Source organism: Gopherus evgoodei, chromosome 3 (genome assembly GCF_007399415.2).
Source record: "Gopherus evgoodei ecotype Sinaloan lineage chromosome 3, rGopEvg1_v1.p, whole genome shotgun sequence".
In the NCBI taxonomy this organism is placed as follows: domain Eukaryota; kingdom Metazoa; phylum Chordata; order Testudines; family Testudinidae; genus Gopherus; species Gopherus evgoodei.
The window spans coordinates 69,639,794-69,656,928 of NC_044324.1; the positions used below are offsets into that span (position 1 = coordinate 69,639,794).

General features: G+C 40.0%; 1 protein-coding gene across 1 annotated transcript in view; it reads right to left on the reverse strand.

Annotated features, from left to right (window-relative positions):
* Nucleotides 1-17,135, reverse strand: part of IMPG1 (interphotoreceptor matrix proteoglycan 1) — a 105,527-nt gene that overhangs the window by 44,093 nt on the left and 44,299 nt on the right. The window contains exons 9-12 of the mRNA XM_030554210.1: nucleotides 13,646-13,666; nucleotides 11,887-12,140; nucleotides 10,795-10,871; nucleotides 9,788-10,292 (exon numbers count right to left, since the gene is read on the reverse strand). Of these exons, the coding sequence (XP_030410070.1) occupies nucleotides 9,788-10,292; nucleotides 10,795-10,871; nucleotides 11,887-12,140; nucleotides 13,646-13,666 (857 nt within the window). The remainder of the gene's footprint in view (nucleotides 1-9,787; nucleotides 10,293-10,794; nucleotides 10,872-11,886; nucleotides 12,141-13,645; nucleotides 13,667-17,135) is intronic.

The window sequence follows — 17,135 nt, forward strand, 5'->3', positions numbered from 1 at the left end:
AGACGTCTAATTAAAGAAAAAGGGTGAAAGAAATACCTCTATGAGATTAGCTTGCAAGCTACTCTCACAGACAACAGATTCAAAACACAGAGGATGTCCCTCTGGGCAAAAATCTTAGTTACACAAAGATACCCAATTTGATTCTCCTCCTTATGCAAAATGAAAATAAACATAATCTAATATATTCCTTCTCTAAACACTTACTACTTTTAAGAAATGTTAGAAGGCTGATTCCTGGATCCTTCACTCCGGCACAAACTTTTCTGAACAGACAAAGACTGATTTCCCTCCTCCCTCTTTGAAAACATCTTGTCCCCCCATTGGTTCCTCTGGTCAGGTGTCAGCTAAGCTACATAAACTTCTTAACCCTTGACAGGTAAAAGAGGAATTAACCCTGGGACTGTCTGTTTATGACACTGTATTTCTCAAATATTACTCAGTTACATAACTGATTATGGAGTCTTTTTGTATAGTCTTGCAATGGACATGACTATGTGCCCGTGTATACACCTGGATACAAACAAGTGCTAAAGTAATGGATCTTGTGTTTGGGGGAAATGACTTTGCCAGCTTAATAAGGTTATTTGATTTTTGAGAACTGTTAGGATCTAACACATCTGCCCAATAAATAACTTCCTGTAGCATACTATGGATAAAGAGCTCACTTCCACAGGGTGCTAAGCACCTCCAAATACCACTGAACAGTGTACCTCAGAGGATCAGACCCACAGAGAATATTGCTGCAGAGATGGCAAAAATAATCAGTGCTGTTTGCCTGGAGAAAATAACATAAGTAGTTAAAAATCAACTGAATGAAAAATTTTGCAGAGTTTCAAGTAATCTGGGAAGAATTTGTGAGAGAAAAGTACACTGGAAATTAAACAATTTCCTTTTCTGTTGTTCTTCCTTCACCTCAAAGTCATTATGATGTTGAAAGACACTATAAGACATAAAGAATAGAAGTACTTGTGGCACCTTAGAGACTAACAAATTTATTTGAGCATAAGTTTTCATGGGCTACAGCCCACTTCATCGGATGCATAGAATGGAACATATAGTGAGGGAAGATATGTATATACACATACACAGAGCATGAAAAGGTGGGAGTTGTCTTATCAACTCTGAGAGGCTAATTAAGTAAGAGAAAAAACTTTTGATGTGATAAATCAAGATAGCCCAGTACAGACAGTTTGATAAGAAATGTGAGAATACTTACATGGGGAAACAGATTCAATGTTTGTAATAGCTCAACTATAGGACATAGTGGAATATAATGTAATAAGTATGTAATGTTCCTTAGCAACATTTAAAAGTATGGAATCAAAATTCCCATTGAGTTCACAAGGTCAAACCCAATGAGAATAAAAACAAAGGACTAATGTATTTTTTAAAGATATAATGGAAAAGAATTCAGTGAAGTAGACTGAAGGCCCTCTAAGAGATAGCAAGAATAATTTATGGGTAGAAGAAAATTAAACATTCTTTGCATATTTTCACAGTGAAGTAGTAGAAATGATCATTTGTTTCCATGGGAGGAAGAAAGGGATAAATGAAGGCCAGTGGAATCCCACTTCAATTTATAAAGGAAGTGGAAGGGAGTAGCGGGGAGGGGAAGAGAGAGGTATGTTTTAACTTCTTTAAAGGAAGGTAAATTCCATATAGCATACATGGAAGAATCTATCCATCCAGGGATGTTACATAATATGTACTTACCCTTCCACAATTTTGGGCCTAAAACAATTTTATGCCATGTCTCGTTTAAGAACAAGTCTAAGGGAGGACTAGAAAACAGTAGATTTCTAAGCATGAATCGTAACACTAATTGGGAACAAGATACAGGAACGCTAACTGTACAATATTACAGATAGCCTGAATTTTTATTAAAAGAAACATGCCAAACTGCTGGAGAGGAAGGAATTTCCCCCCCAGATCAGACTGGCAATGACCTTCTGGGTTTTTTGCCTTCCTCTGCAGCATGTGGCTGCCAATCACTTGCCAGGATTACCTGGGTATATTTAATTTAATAAATTCTCTACCATTGCAGGGCCTCGAGTGCTAGTCCCTCCCATTCTCTGTGTGGGGCACACAGTAGTTTAGTCTTCTCTGGGCTGTAATACTTTGGTCTAACTTTGGTTGTTAGGTTTAGTGTGTGGGTGCTGGAGGCCTGTGATATACAGGAGGTCAGCTTAGATGATTAGGTGATCCCTTCTGGCTGTAAACTCTGCCTCTATAATGCTACAGAATGGTTTAATTTTTTTTTTTTGAAGAATTCTGAGAGGTAAGGGTAGAAAGAGGTATGTACTTAGACATTAGCAATGCTTTTGATAAGACTGCTACAGAAACTAAATCAGCTTCAATTTATCCCCATTATCCTCTATCAGTGAGTGATTTTCAGCAGTTGGAGAGTGATCTGTCATTTTTAAGTATCAGAGGGTAGCCGTGTTAGTCTGGATCTGTAAAAGCAGCAAAGAATCCTGTGGCACCTTATAGACTAACAGACGTTTTGGAGCACGAGCTTTCGTGGGTGAATACCCACTTCCTCAGATGCATGTCATTTTTAGTCCTTTTCCAGTAAGCTACGGCATTCTAGTTTCAAAAACTGCACACCGCTAATAAAGACTGTTGTATATTGCAGCTCTAGCAGACTGAGTTTGCACATGTGCAAAAAAAAATACACATCTGCACATCTCCAAGTGGAGCAAAAAGTAAACTAGCTCCTCCCACCAAACCACACTCCTTATGCCAAGCTACAGCCCCTTCTCTTTCTGGAGCCATCATGAGGAAAAGGAATATTCTCCCTACTCTTTTCTTTCTCCTCTCTGATTGAGTTGTGGGGTTTGAGGGACTCCTTTTCTCCCTATATTTCCCTTGGGTTGTAATAAGGTAATTCTTAAGTCCCCCTCCTTCACCTGGCAGCTAGAAGGGATAGCTCATCTTTCTTGCTCCTTTTTCTCCTCTGACAGCAGGGAAGAAGGAGTTGTCTTTCTCCCTTTCCAAACAGCTGGTAGCCCTTGTCTCTTAACTTGGTGACTCTCACATCTCTGGGTGGATTCATTGGTTACTTTGTTCCTCAGTCTGCCTCATGCATTAGTATCAGGCAGGTATGGCACTACCTAGTCTCAGACAGAACACCAAATATCAGAGTGCTGAGGGAGAAGAGCCTATACTGAGAGAGCCATTTCATCCTACACTGTAATTAGGGGCTTGGGGTTCAGCCAAACAAATGGTACCCTGGGGCGAGAAACAGGTCCCCTGGTGAAACTCAGTTAGGTGCTAACTGTGATTAAGCATAGATTAACACATTCTTTATGGTCTGTGATCTGGAAATGACTGAAGTGAAACAAATAAATAATGCCCCGCTGCCGAGGTAGCCAATAGAGAGGTAACCAATAGGGAGCTGTGCGGCTACAGTATTTTTCATTTATTTAGAAAAATGCAATGTTCAGCAATTGTGTAGATTGATGACACTAAGTCTACAACCAGTGAGTGAATGACAATGAGATAAATAGAGCATTTTCATCTATGAAAGGTATAATTTCATGCCATTGCTTGTTTATTAAAGGGAAACTACTGTTTTTGATCAGCCCTGCACTCTGAAAGATGAGATGTGCTACTCGGCATTAATAAGATGTGCAAATGTATTTGAAAATAAAGTTATTCATGACAATTGTAATCAAAACCATTATTTTCAAGTACAATGCATAGATCATTCAGGCAGAGAAGAGTTTCTCATTCCTTAGAATTTTCAGACTGCTGTGCTGATCTAAAAGTGTGTGGTTTCCTTTTGTTTCAGAACTCCATGTGTGAGAGAGAAGACTGCTGAATGAGAATAAAGTGTACAATATGTGAGGGAGTCTTGCAGTAGTTCACAGCATGTAGCATGCCTGCCAATGAAATTAAAAGCATAATAAAATTTTTGACTGTGGCAAGAAATTACCATTTCAGCCAACAATTATTTTCATTTGCAGCTACATTATCTACAAATAAATAAACTCCAATGCTTCAGAACATAAGCCAACAATTAATCACCTGCAACTGGAGGGACTGTGATCATGTTATTGCATACTACAACTATCCAGTATGATACTTTCCTTTGCAACATCTGGTTCTGATTGCAGTACTTGCAGATACTGGAGTACTTGATCTGTTAGTCTAATCTTGAATGGCTATCACTCTGGTTCTATTCCTCTTGTAATGTAAGTCTCATTTTCTATGTGGTTCTTTACTGTGTCCAGAAAGGAAATGGCAGGGAAGGCCATTTTGGATTAGGCGATTAGGATGAGGGGAATGTAGACACCACATACTGTATATGGATATCTCCTCACATAAATCTCTACCATGGATTCTTTTCTTCTGAGAGGTCAATAGACATGAAATTTATTTTTTTAAAGTAAAAATAACATATTAACCATTCTTCTAGGTCCCCTGATTGGTGTGACTTATTATTTTTGTTTTACAATGACCAAACATGTGCTAGGTGGTTTAGGTAAAAAGACAAGGTCCCTCCTCTGAAAACTTAACAATCACATTTTATCATACTTGTCTTTTAGTTCGTCAGGACAGGGAATGTATCTGTAGCTCATTCTGTAGAGCAGGTGTCAGGGTTCCTCCCCCTCTGAACTCTGGGGTACAGATTGGGGACCCACATAAAAGACCCCCTAAGCTTATATTTTACCAGTTTAGGTTAAAACTTCTCTAAGACACTAATTTCTTAGCCCTGGTCTACACTATGAGTTTAGGTCAAATTTAGCAGTGTTAGATCGATTTAACCCTGCACCCATCCACACGATGAAGCCATTTTTGTCGACTTAAAGGGCTCTTAAAATCGATTTCTGTATTCCTCCCCGACGAGGGGATTAGTGCTGAAATTGACCCTGCTGAGTCGAATTTGGGGTAGCGGCTCTGGACAGCACTCTCAACTCAGATGCCCTGGCCCGGTATACAGGAAAAGCCCCGTGAACTTTTGAACTTCATTTTCTGTTTGGCCAGTGTAGTGAGCTGATCAGCACAGGTGACCATGGAGTCCCAGAATTGCAAAAGATCTCCAGCATGGACTGAACGGGAGGTACTGCATCTGATCGCTGTATGGGGAAATGAATCCATGCTATCCTAACTCTGTTCCAAAAGATGAAATGCTGGAATATTTGGAAAAAATCTCCAAGGGCATGAAGGACAAAGGTTATAACAGGGACCTGCAGCAGTGCCGCGTGAAGCCTACCAAAGAACCAGAGAGGCAAACTCCAGGTTAGAGCTCCAGACATGCCACTTCTTTGATGAGCTGCATGTCATTCTAGGGGGTGACCCTACAACTACCAACCCCTGTGCTTCCCTCCTCCTCCACCCCTCTTCGGCTACTTTGGCAGTTATCCCTCCATTTGTGTGATGAATTAATAAAGAATGCATGAATTTGAAATAACAATGACTTTATTGCCTCTGCAAGTGGAGATCAAAGTGGGGAGGAGAGGGCGGTTGGCTTACTGGGAAGTAGAGTGAACCAAGAGGGTGGGTTTTCATGAAGGAGAAACAAACAGAACTTTCACACCGTAGCCTGGCCAGTCATGAAACTGGTTTTCAAAGCTTCTCTGATGCACAGCACGTCTTGCTGTGCTCTTCTAATTGCCCTGGTGTCTGGCTGTGTGTAATCAGTGCCAGGCGATTTGCCTCAACCTCCAACCCCGCCATAAACATCTCCTCCTTACTCTCACAGATATTGTGGAGCACACAGCAAGCAGCAATAATGATGGGAATATTGGTTTCGCTGAGGTCTAACCAAGTCATTAAACTGTGCCAGCAAGCTTTTAAATGTCCAAAGGCACATTCAACCACCATTATGCACTTGCTCAGCCTATAGCTGAACTTCTCCTTACTACTGTCCAGGCTTTATGAGCCATGGGAGCAAGGGGTAGGCTGCAGTAGGTGCGACCACGCGGTGCTGCTGACTGGGAGAGCAGCCTGAGGCAGAAGCCTCCAGCTGGCATGATATTCCAGGCAGGACTGAATTTCTATTAGATGAAACTTAAAGAAGAGAATGGCCTGGAGTCATTCCCATTTTTGTCCAGGCGCCCCCGACCGACCTCAGTGAGGCTGGCCAGGAGCACCCCTGTCTGCCCAGGCGCCCCTGACCAACCTAACCGAGGTTGGCTAGGAGCACACATGGGACAACAAGAACGGCTAGCAGTCGTATTGTACTGTCTGCCGTCTGCAAGGCAAGGCAAGGCAAGGGGATGCTGCTGTGTAGCAATGCTGTACCACGTCGGCCAACAGCACCCAGGAGACATACAGTGACAGTGAGTTGAGCGGGCTCCATGCTTGCCATGGTATTTTGTCTGCATGGGTAACCCAGGAAAATAGGTGAAAAACAATTTTTTGCCATTGTTTTCATGGAGGGGGGGGAGCCTGACGACATGTACCCAGAACCACACACGACAATGTTTTTGCCCCATCAGGCATTGGGAGCTCAACCCAGAATTCCAATGGGCGAAGGAGACTGCAGGAACTATGGTATAGCTACCACAGTGCAACGCTCTGAAAGTTGACGCTAGCCTCGGTACTGTGGACGCACTTTGCCGACTTAATGCACTTAATGGGGACACACACAATTGACTGTAACAAACTGATTTCTAAAAAATTGACTTCTATTAAATCAACCTAATTTTGTAGTTATACATACCCTTAGAATGATATTGCTGCTACCACCAAGTGATTTATACAAAATATTCAGGAAAGGGTCACTTGGAATCCCTAGCCCCACAAAATATCCCCCAAGCCCTTTCACCTCCTTTCCTGGGGAGGCTTGAGAATAAACTACCAACCAGTTGCCTTAGAAACATGAGCACAGACCAGACCCTTTGTCTTCAGGACACTGAAATCAATCAGGTTCTTAAAAGAACAACTTTATTTATAAAGAAAAAAGTAATAGAATCACATCTGCAAAATCAGGATGGAAGGAAACTCTCAGTTTCTGTGGTTTTAAATGGATTATTCCAGGTATATTTTTCAGATGATATTGTACCTGCTTGGCTTCTCCATCCCTACGGAGAGGGAACAACACACACAACAACAAACAAAGCCTTTCCCCACAGATTTAAAAGTATCTTCTTTTCTCATTGGTCTTTCTGGTCGGGTGCCAGCTAGGTTATTTGAACTGCTTAACCCTTTACAGGTAAGGCAATTCAGTACAGCTTCCAAGGATACATACAGGTTGCTACCCTTTCCTCTATATTTATGACAGCAGGGATTCTTAACTTTTTTCTTTCTGAGGCCCACCCAACATGCTATAAAAACTCCACAACTCACCTGTGCCACAACAACGGATTTTCTGCATGTAAAAGCCAAAGCCAGTGTTAGGATGTAGCAAGTAGGGCAGTTGCCTGGGACCCCATGCCACAGGGGCCCCCTCAAAGCTAAGTTTGGCTTCAGCCTCGGGTGGTGGGGCTTGGGGCCCAGGACTTCAGCCCTATGTGGTGGGGCTTCGGCTTTCTGCTCTGGGCCCCAGCAAGTCTAACACTGGCCCTGCTTGGTGGACCCGCTGAAACCTGTTCACGGCCTTCCCTGGTTGAGAACCACTGCTGTAGAGCACTGAGTACTCTGAAACTTAGATGTAAATTTAAATTGACCATATTTACCAGAGGTACAAATATAGAAACACTGTTCACAACTACATTTACACACACGGTAGATCCATTTGTCTTAGAAAACATCACACCATATATGTGGTTCAAATCCTAACATTACTTACCAACCAGAATGTAACAAAATACGAAGAAGGAGACTTAGAAGATCATTGGGAGATCAGACTGCCTATTCAAGCACTGTGTATGATGGAGTCAGTTTAAAAATACCTTTTTTGTTGTCTTACAGAATTTGCAAGCACTGGGGAAAGGCATTCAGCCCCTGGGTCCCTCTAATTCCAGAGAGAGCTATTTAAAATGGCACTGGACAAAACACTTGAGAATATAGCTGAAAGACCAATCCCTGTTGGGTGCTGATTCCAGATCATAAATTTGGGTGGCCCACTTTAATTTGCCATAGCTGCACATACCTTCATTCACTTAATTACCTCTCCATGTTCAACAGTGGCTGCTGGAAGGTTTCACCCTCAGGAACTGTCTAACTTGGAGAGATTTTTAACCTTTCAGGGCTCCCTGCTTTCCAGTGCTTTTTTTCGAGGCTTATAAATGGTGCTATGATGACAGGGTAGGATGGTGCTCCTGAATGGAGACAGCATTGCTCTATTTCACTGATCCCTGGCTTGCTCCTTGCCCTGTCTCCTACTGCTGATAGTGGTGGCCCCAGAGTTATCCTGGAAGTAGTAGGGGATGGTTGGCTAAGAAAAGCCAAGAAAGCTATATTCTGGGCTCAGATGCAGACTGGTTAGCTAGCAGTGAGGGCAGGAACCTCTTTACTCACTGGAAAACTGGGTAGGCTGTTTGGTTTTATTTGGAGACAAAGAGGGGAAGAGACAGGGAAGAAATTATAGTGCGCCCTTAGCTCTTATTTGTAGTCATCTGTTTTAGAAATGCATGCAGCAGAACCTTGATTTTACCAGCACCGATCATACAAATGACCAATTATACAAACCATCTTTCCCAACAGAAAAAAAAATCACTTAACAAAAGTGAGGGCAATGAAGAACAACTTGATGTCTCTTCATATTCTGATGCCTTCAATGCACTGAAAATTGTTTTGCAGTGATTTGAAGGATGAGAAGAAAGTGATACAGTGCCCCGTACTGTGACTTATGCACTGTACCTATTGTAACTGTGAATTCAGTTTTATAAACTTTTTGATTTTATGAATTTTTCAATCCTCAGTTAGTATGTAAAATAGGGGTTGCACTGTTTATGGTGCTCTAGAATACTGACTGGACACTACTGTGTGCCTCGGAATTTTGTTCATGCATTATTTCAGACTCCACAGATGAAATACTGGCCTGGTTCAAGTTAATGGGAGTTTTGGTATTAATATGGAGCCAGAATTTCACACCATATGTATTTTTTTCTCTGCAGATTTCTATTGCTTATTCATAGAGAATATCATATAAGAACATAAGAAAGGCCATACTGGGTCAGATCAAAGGTCTATCTAGCTTAGTATCCTGTCTACCAACAGTGGGCAATGCCAGGCACCCCAGAGGGAGTGAACCTAACAGGTAGTGATCAAGTGATCTCTTTCCTACCCTCCATCACCACCCTCTGACAAACAGAGGCTAGGGACACCATTCCTTACCCATCCTGGCTAATAGCCATTAATGGACTTAACCTCAAGGAATTTAGCTAGTTCTCTTTTAAACCCTGTTATAGTCCTAGCCTTCACAACCTCCTCAGGCAAGGAGTTCCACCGGTTGACTGTGCGTGGTGTGAAGAACTTCCTTTTATTTGTTTTAAACCTTCTGCCCATTATTTTCATTTGTTGGTCCCCAGTTCTTATATCATGAGAACAAGTAAATAACTTTTCCTTATTGACTTTTTCTACACTACTCATGATTTTATATACCTCTATCATATCCCCGACAAGTCTCCTCTTTTCCAAGCTGAAAAGTCCTAGCCTCTTTAATCTCTCCTCATATGGGACCCATTCCAAACCCCTAAGACAACCTAAAAGACATGTTTGCTCAGAAAAATTCTAACTCATATTTTCACTCTTGATGATGTAAGAATATTCATTCAGCTGCAATTCAAAATGTAAATTTAAGCAAATATTTAGTCTACTTACTAAATTGTAGATATGTGGCACCATAACTGGGTGTCTCTTATTTCTCTTCATGTACAGATGTTTTATAACCTACCTTGTCCAGATAGACTTTCCTGACTGACTCCCAGATCTGTGCTAACGGTCTGCTCTTTCTTCCTTTCAGCTTCACTCTTCTGATCACTGGGTTGCAGAAAGTTAGGTGGTGTAGTATAAGCTGCCAGTGTGACAGCCTGCTCAGCTGGGACTTCAGATTCCCTTGTGCTTAAATCATTGCTGGCTGACTCATCTGCTGGAGGAGGTAAATCAGAATCCTCTGATTTTAAAGGGCCATTGGAGCTATCCAGAGTACTGAAAGGCACTGTAGAGCTTTGGTGGTCAATAATAATGTTCATGTCTTCAGTTTCCTTTAAAGATTCCGATTCTTGTTCTTTAGCCCGTTCACTTGAGGGTTTGGCAGGAAATGCAGGTTTAGATGAAATAAAATTTTCAGGGGCACTGATATCTCCAGTGGTATATTCACTAATCAAATCATCTCCTGTCTGCTCCACCATTGCTGGACTAGGGTAACCTAGTGGGAGTTCAGCACTCAAACCATCATCCTAAAAATCAAATTCAGAGAACATTTACAGGGTGTAGCTTTCATTGCTAGAGAGTCTGATACAATGTAGCTACAAAGTCTTGCAACCATTGGCTCAATTACACAGTTATGAAATGTAGACCAATGCTTGTCATATGCGAACGTGATCCTAAATAAAATGTATAACAGTCCATTGCTTTAAAATTAATTGAGCAAAGGTTGCATTTTATTACACCATGAGCTTTGTTCTATCTCACTCACGGAGATGTATCGTTTAGATGATGGTTAACCAAATAACTTGTAATTCCTATAAATATCAGAGGAAACCAGGCAATGTCTTCCACATGTAAATATTTCAATCAATTACTTTTTACTTTTGCAAAATAACACATACTACTCATACTGGCTGCATTTATTATAAGGATTCTATTTATTTTTAGCATCAGTTTGTGTGTGTGTGGGGGGGGGGATAATTTTAGATTATTTGTTTCCCTTTGAGAGAGAAAGAAGCAGAATTAGCTTACCGACTCAGTGCCTGCTGGAGCAATGGTGACCACTGATTTGATATCATTGTCTGAGTCACTAGATGGTTTAATAGCTTCTGCAAAACAAAACAAAAAAGGCAAGGTATGTTTTTCAGTAAAGCTGCATATTGAAGATAATGGCGCACTGAATGCTGATCAAAGTGCATAACCTCTATAATAGAGATAAAAACTGATGGAAACATAATGATTCATCTGAAATACTTTTAAAAATCAGAGTTAATGAGAATGAGAGGTAAATTTTATTTTTAAGTTACTACAGGAAGTAAAGCAGGAATTTATTTGCCGCACTCAGTATTATGCATTACATAGTCAGTGGAAATGAGATATGTCTGTAGAAAATTCCTATTGGTTAAAACCAGTTTAAGCACAAACTATTCAATGTATCCACATGAGCCATGCTGACCTGTGTAATGAATAATTACAGGGTTGCCCTATATCCACACCTTTGTAATTCTAAATCTAGTGCTTTCTTGGGTTTGTATCCCACAGTTCTCAGTGGAGCTACTGATTGAAATATTTCACAAAAAGTGGGTATTTTTGGTTCTCGAAGAAGGCCATCTTTTTTAAACAATAAAATGTAGTTTTTAAAAAATTTGTTGACATTAAAATGTTCTATTTTCAAAAAATTTTCCAAGACACTTTTTATCAATAGTTTAGACTATTTCTAAATCAATACAGGAATTTCGTTTTGGCACACTTCATTTAGACCCATGAACCCTTTAGAAGCCTTGCAGTTCACATCCTAACAGGTTAATTATACCAAATGGAAATAAGCTGGAAGGGAAGGAAAAAAATCTTATTTAAACCTCATATTTTTTCAGTAGGATGGTGGTGAAGCACTGGAATGGGTTACCTAGAGAGGTGGTGGAATTTCCTTCCTTGGAGGTTTTTAAGGTCAGGCTTGACAAAGCCCTGGCTGGGATGATTTAGCTGGGGATTGGTCCCACTTTGAGCGGGGGGTTGGACTAGATGACCTCCTGAGATCCCTTCAAACCCTGATATTCTATGATTCTCATAAATTAACAAGAGAGAGATTTAGATGTATGAACTTATCAGCCTATATGTACTGACCATTGGTAAACTGAAGTGTTCCAAGGTCCATTATCAAGGACTGGTCTTCCTGTAGTGCCATGGCAACCAGCTGATGAAGGTCTGTTACTGTGAATTTAATTCCTGGTATCTCCTCCTCTTCCTTTGTACTAAGAGGGCTTTTTTCATTTTCAACTTTATTGGAGCCAATAGTTGAGATATCATCCCCAGTGCCTTTTACTTCTGAGCTGTCTCTCTCAAAATTCACAACGTACCTTGCTACGGTGTTGCTTGACCTGCAGTGCAAGAATGCAATGATCAGCTACAATAAAATCAGTTATATGCCAAGCAAACATTTTTAAAAGGATTCTTATAGCCCCCAATATGACAAATTTTTTCTATAAAATAATGTAATTATACATCTAACCTAATTATCTAACTGAGTTACCTCCAAATTACTTTTTCCACCGCTGAGATTTAAAAAAAAATTGAAAAATTAAAAATTCCATGCACAGAAACACTGGATTTATTTACCAAAGGAAAAAAATCCATTGTTCAAAGGAAATGTAAGAATTGGCAAATATAATCCAATTAAAGCTGAACTGGTGAGCTGCATGGTTTGTGGGATCGGTAATAGAACATTAAGTCTTTCACTCCTAGGCTATTAGCTAAAATACAGTCATAAACCCATGCTGGCAGTGACTAAAAGTCATAACCGTCTGTTGACTACAATAGTCTATGTGAAATGAGTTGGTTAACTCATTTCAGTTTATAGTGGCGAGATTCCCAAACTCCCATCCCAATAGGTAATATTGCTAGCTGTCTTAGAAGAGCAGCTAAGGACTTAATATGCATGGAAAGAAAAAGTAGCTTTTCACAATTCAAGTTAGTTCTTCCAGGTCATGGGTGAGTCATGTAGATCAGGCTATCTTGGAGAAACTTGCAGTATTGCTGCAATATTGTTCCTGTTCAATAGCTAAACAGAAGATGTGATCTGCAGGACTATTAATCTGTTACTTTTTATAAGCAGTAAATACACATTTTTTTTTTACAAAAGTAACAAACATTAATTCTAAAAACAGAAATTGTGAAACAGCTTTCCACAATGATGAATAACTGAAGGGAGAGGAATTGGCCTCTTATCTGGGATATGCTATGAATTTACATTTATACTACATGGCAAAAATCCAGTAAAAGGAGTAGGCCATTTTTGTTGTAAATCTGTTGTAAATAATAAATCTTATTCGCCAGCAGCATTCTTAGGCTGTAAGAAAATATTCTACACTCTATATTATATTACCAGTTAAGTATGAGAGCCAGTTTGCCTCTTATCAAATCATTCTCAGAGATATAACTGGCCTTTTTTTGTTCAACTTCTGTCTGAACTGGGGACTGAAGTAGCAAATTAGATCCTACATACTTACTGAAGGGAATGTGTATGTGGAAACAGAACTAGCAAGCAGCTGTCATGCCAAAATACTCCTTTAAATATAATTTAAAGTATGACATTTTCTACTTAAACCTTACGTTGGATAGAGGTATCTTTAACTGTTCAAATCAATGTTATGTTGCTTATCTAGTAGAGTTATTTAGGCTAAAGAATTTTTGTCCCTCTTCACACATAGGCTGTTACACTTTGATTAAATGAGCCTTTAAAACGCAAGTGGAAGCCATGCTTCTTCTTTACCACAGATTCTGTATCTGAACAAAAGACAAATTAATTCACTTTGCCACATCAATAAATAAAGTGTTTTATCAAATTATTCACTACATTTATTTAAAAAAAATGCAGCTGAATTACCCATCTTTTTCCATATTCCGGCTTCATTTCATCACACAAGATAGGACATGATAATGGATTGCAAAAGAGAGAGAAAAGATCCATGTAAACTGTTAAGCCAGGCAGTCATATATCACATTTATCTCAGGACAATTTGTCTTTTACCTATTCTTTGTCATCTTTATTTTAATGTGAAAAATGTCAGTCTGCTGTCCATCTTTATACATTTTCCCCTCCAAATGATGGGCATCTTTCTGCTTTGTCTGAGTGTGTGTGCAGGAATTTTACTGTACTCTATTGCTCAAAGATTTGAACTCCCAGTCACTTACAAATGACACAATTTGTGATGCTGTCGTTCCTAATCTGCACCTTCCCAGTGAAGTTCAAAACTACAGAGAATCTGGGACCGAGCCTGTGACTGGCTGCTATCCAAATCTAAGCCTCAGAAGTAATCTGACCTATTAATTACCTGCCATGTACAGTTCTGAAGGACAAGTCTTATGTTGACATTCTATAATTTAATGACAGACATAACACTCCGTTGTTCTTGTTTCCCTGATGAATCCTCTAGTCCAGCCATAATGGAGCCCTTAAGCTGCCACGCACATGCGCATGCGCACACACGCACACAGCATAGTACCCAACAGAGTAGCAACCCCTGCTGCAGACCTCATAAAACAATGTTCTTGTCAGTCAAAGATGAATGAGTGGGGAAACCCTAGCAGAGCAAATCAGAGCTGATCTCTAATTCTCATGAGGTGACATCATTACTAAGTGGTGCAGTGTACTCCCTAACTCTTCCAGACTGGTGAATATGCTGGCTTCTCAACCCTACCAGCCCCTACTGACTGAGAATAAGATACCAGGACAGGTACTGATCTCAGGTTGCTTGGAGCCATGGGCTAAATCGGCGCTGCTGTGATTGATGCAACAGGCATCGATTTAGTGGGTCTGGTGTAGACACTGCTGTAAATCGATCTAAGCTACGTGACTTAAGTTATGTATCTTAAGTAACTTAACTAGCGTAACTTAGATCGATTTACCTCATTAGTGTGGACCAGGCCTCAGTGTAAGATGTTGGTGCTTAGAGCCTGCCAGATTTGGTCTTTAAATGGCAGGGTGGAGCATTGGGGGCATTTAGCTGGCTCAGTGGAATGTTCTTCAGCAGGAAATAATAAACGATAAACTATTTAAAAATGAAAGCACATTTTAACCTGATATTGACGTGCTCACTACTTGGAAAGACGGTATGTGATTTGCTGAATAACAATTTGGGGAAGGTCTAACTTTCTCTGCAGGGAACAGTGCTTGAATGAGTGTAACTCCTCCCCTTCCCTAAAGTACGTTGGCTTCCTCTGTCTGGGGTTCTATATACTCTGGAGGGCCAATTAGCTAAGTCAAACAAGACTTGGCCTGTCAAAAATGGCAAAACACCTTACACATCAGAAATAGTACATGCTCTGTGTACAATGTACAGTAACATTTTTACACAGCAAAATTAATTAGTACATACATAGTGAGCAGTTTTCCAAAACTGCATGATAGAAATTAAAATTGTCAGGAAATTGCATGATAGAATCAGGCCTCACTGGAGTGTACTCGGTGTAAAGCTTATATAACTTCTTTAACCCTTTTGCTGTGAATCCTTTCTGCAGCTTCTGTGCTGCAGAAAAACAGGTTTGGGACCTCGAGAAATGCCAGAATTCTCTGGGCATGTCAGTATGAATGTTGGCACTGTGTAGGTAGTATACCTGGTAGAATGAAAGGACTAACACTTACCACAGTGATTTCTTATTCTAGGTACAGGAAAATTTAGTTATGTCTTACATGGCAGTAATCTTTATTAAATGCTGACTTTTTAATGGTGGCCACTGTCCCTGAGGCAGCAGAGAGGCGTGAAGCAGTTAAATCTCTTAAAGCATCTCAATTTTAATGCAGGCAGAAGCTTCAACCTATACTCTATTTCCATGAAGACTGAAAAGAGCAAAGGCCAAGTCTAAAGCAGCATCTCCATTAACATAACTTGCTGTCTAGGATTCTTCACCATAACTTGAGTTTTGGTCTCTATCCATAGGAGATGTGCCCCTTTGGCATTCATTAGAAGTAGTGTGAGGCCTCAGGATAAGTTTTCAATAGCAGGAGATTCTCTGTAACTGAGTTTGCTATGATAAAGTTCCCCTATAATATAACATATCTGTTTAAAATTAGTCTCTTCTCCAGTTTAACTGATGCAGCAACATGCTTTTTAGCAACAGCTTGTGCATACTTAGGATAGCGTCTCCTCAATTTTTATTCCTGCTTCATTCAACTGACTTCACATAAAATGCTGCAAAGTAGCACACTGAAAATGAACATAAATGTCTTTGCTTCTGTAAAGATTAAAAATTAAATTACCTTGATGACATTCAATTTACACGCTGAAGCTAGAAAAATCATTAGCGGATGGAAGCCAAACTCACACATGATCCAAAAAAGCAAACTTCCTAATGCTGAACAGATTCACAAGTCCTGTTGCTGCAGACCATTATTCTCATTGTAGCAACAGAACAGATTGCGAATGTGTCAGAAAAGTGCCTATTGGATCCCAGGCATCTTTATATTGGTTGCCCTTCCTTGTAAGATAAAATAATTCCCTGGCCAAACTAAGGTAATTGTGATAAGGTGCTAAATGTTTTTTCCTGACTGTTCTGCCATAACCACTGTTTCTTTTCATTTTTTTTATCTATCAGAAAGTTTAACAATTTACTTCCATTCTGTTTTGCCTTTTCTTTTCCAGTAATTCTGTAGAGAGGAAAACTAGGAAGGAGTGAGTAACTCTGTAAGAGTAGGGGATGATGTATTGAAAGGTGTTACTCAAAGCAAATTAGTCTGGTGGAGGTGCTGATAGAGGAAGGACCTGCATGAACTTCAGGATTCCAGACCTTAGGTTGGGAGATCAAGTTCTGGCCTTTGCATTTAATCTCCACCTCGCACATTATTTTGTAGTTTTTATAATATTTGTAAATGGGGGGGGGTAGTGTGCATGTTTATATTTTTATGCTATGAGCAACAGATTGTTATGATCGTGAGACAACTGAACTTTAAAACTGCTGCAGATTCTTTATTAATAAGCTACAAGACAGCTTGGAGTAATGGTAAATGTATGTGGAAATTTAAAAATTCAAGATTGTATTAAAAACAAGTGAGACTCTTTGGATAGGGTGGAACAAACCTGTTGCAAAAAAAATCACAGATCATACGAAAATATCATAAAAGTACTCAATACAATAGAGCAGCTTACAACAACTGCCCTGCCTGGTACAGAACACTCTCGAGTAACTGCCTAATTACCTTTCCCACTGTAACCTTCTGTTGCTGAGACATTTTTCTGTGAGCCATAAGGGGCACATGATTAATGCACAGAACAATAGTCTGAAGAGACAGGCACACTCCCAGAACCCTTTCTTCCCTTCCTTAAGTAGTTTGAGTTATGTTAACACAAGACTGCTGGCAAATAAACAGATGGCAGGTG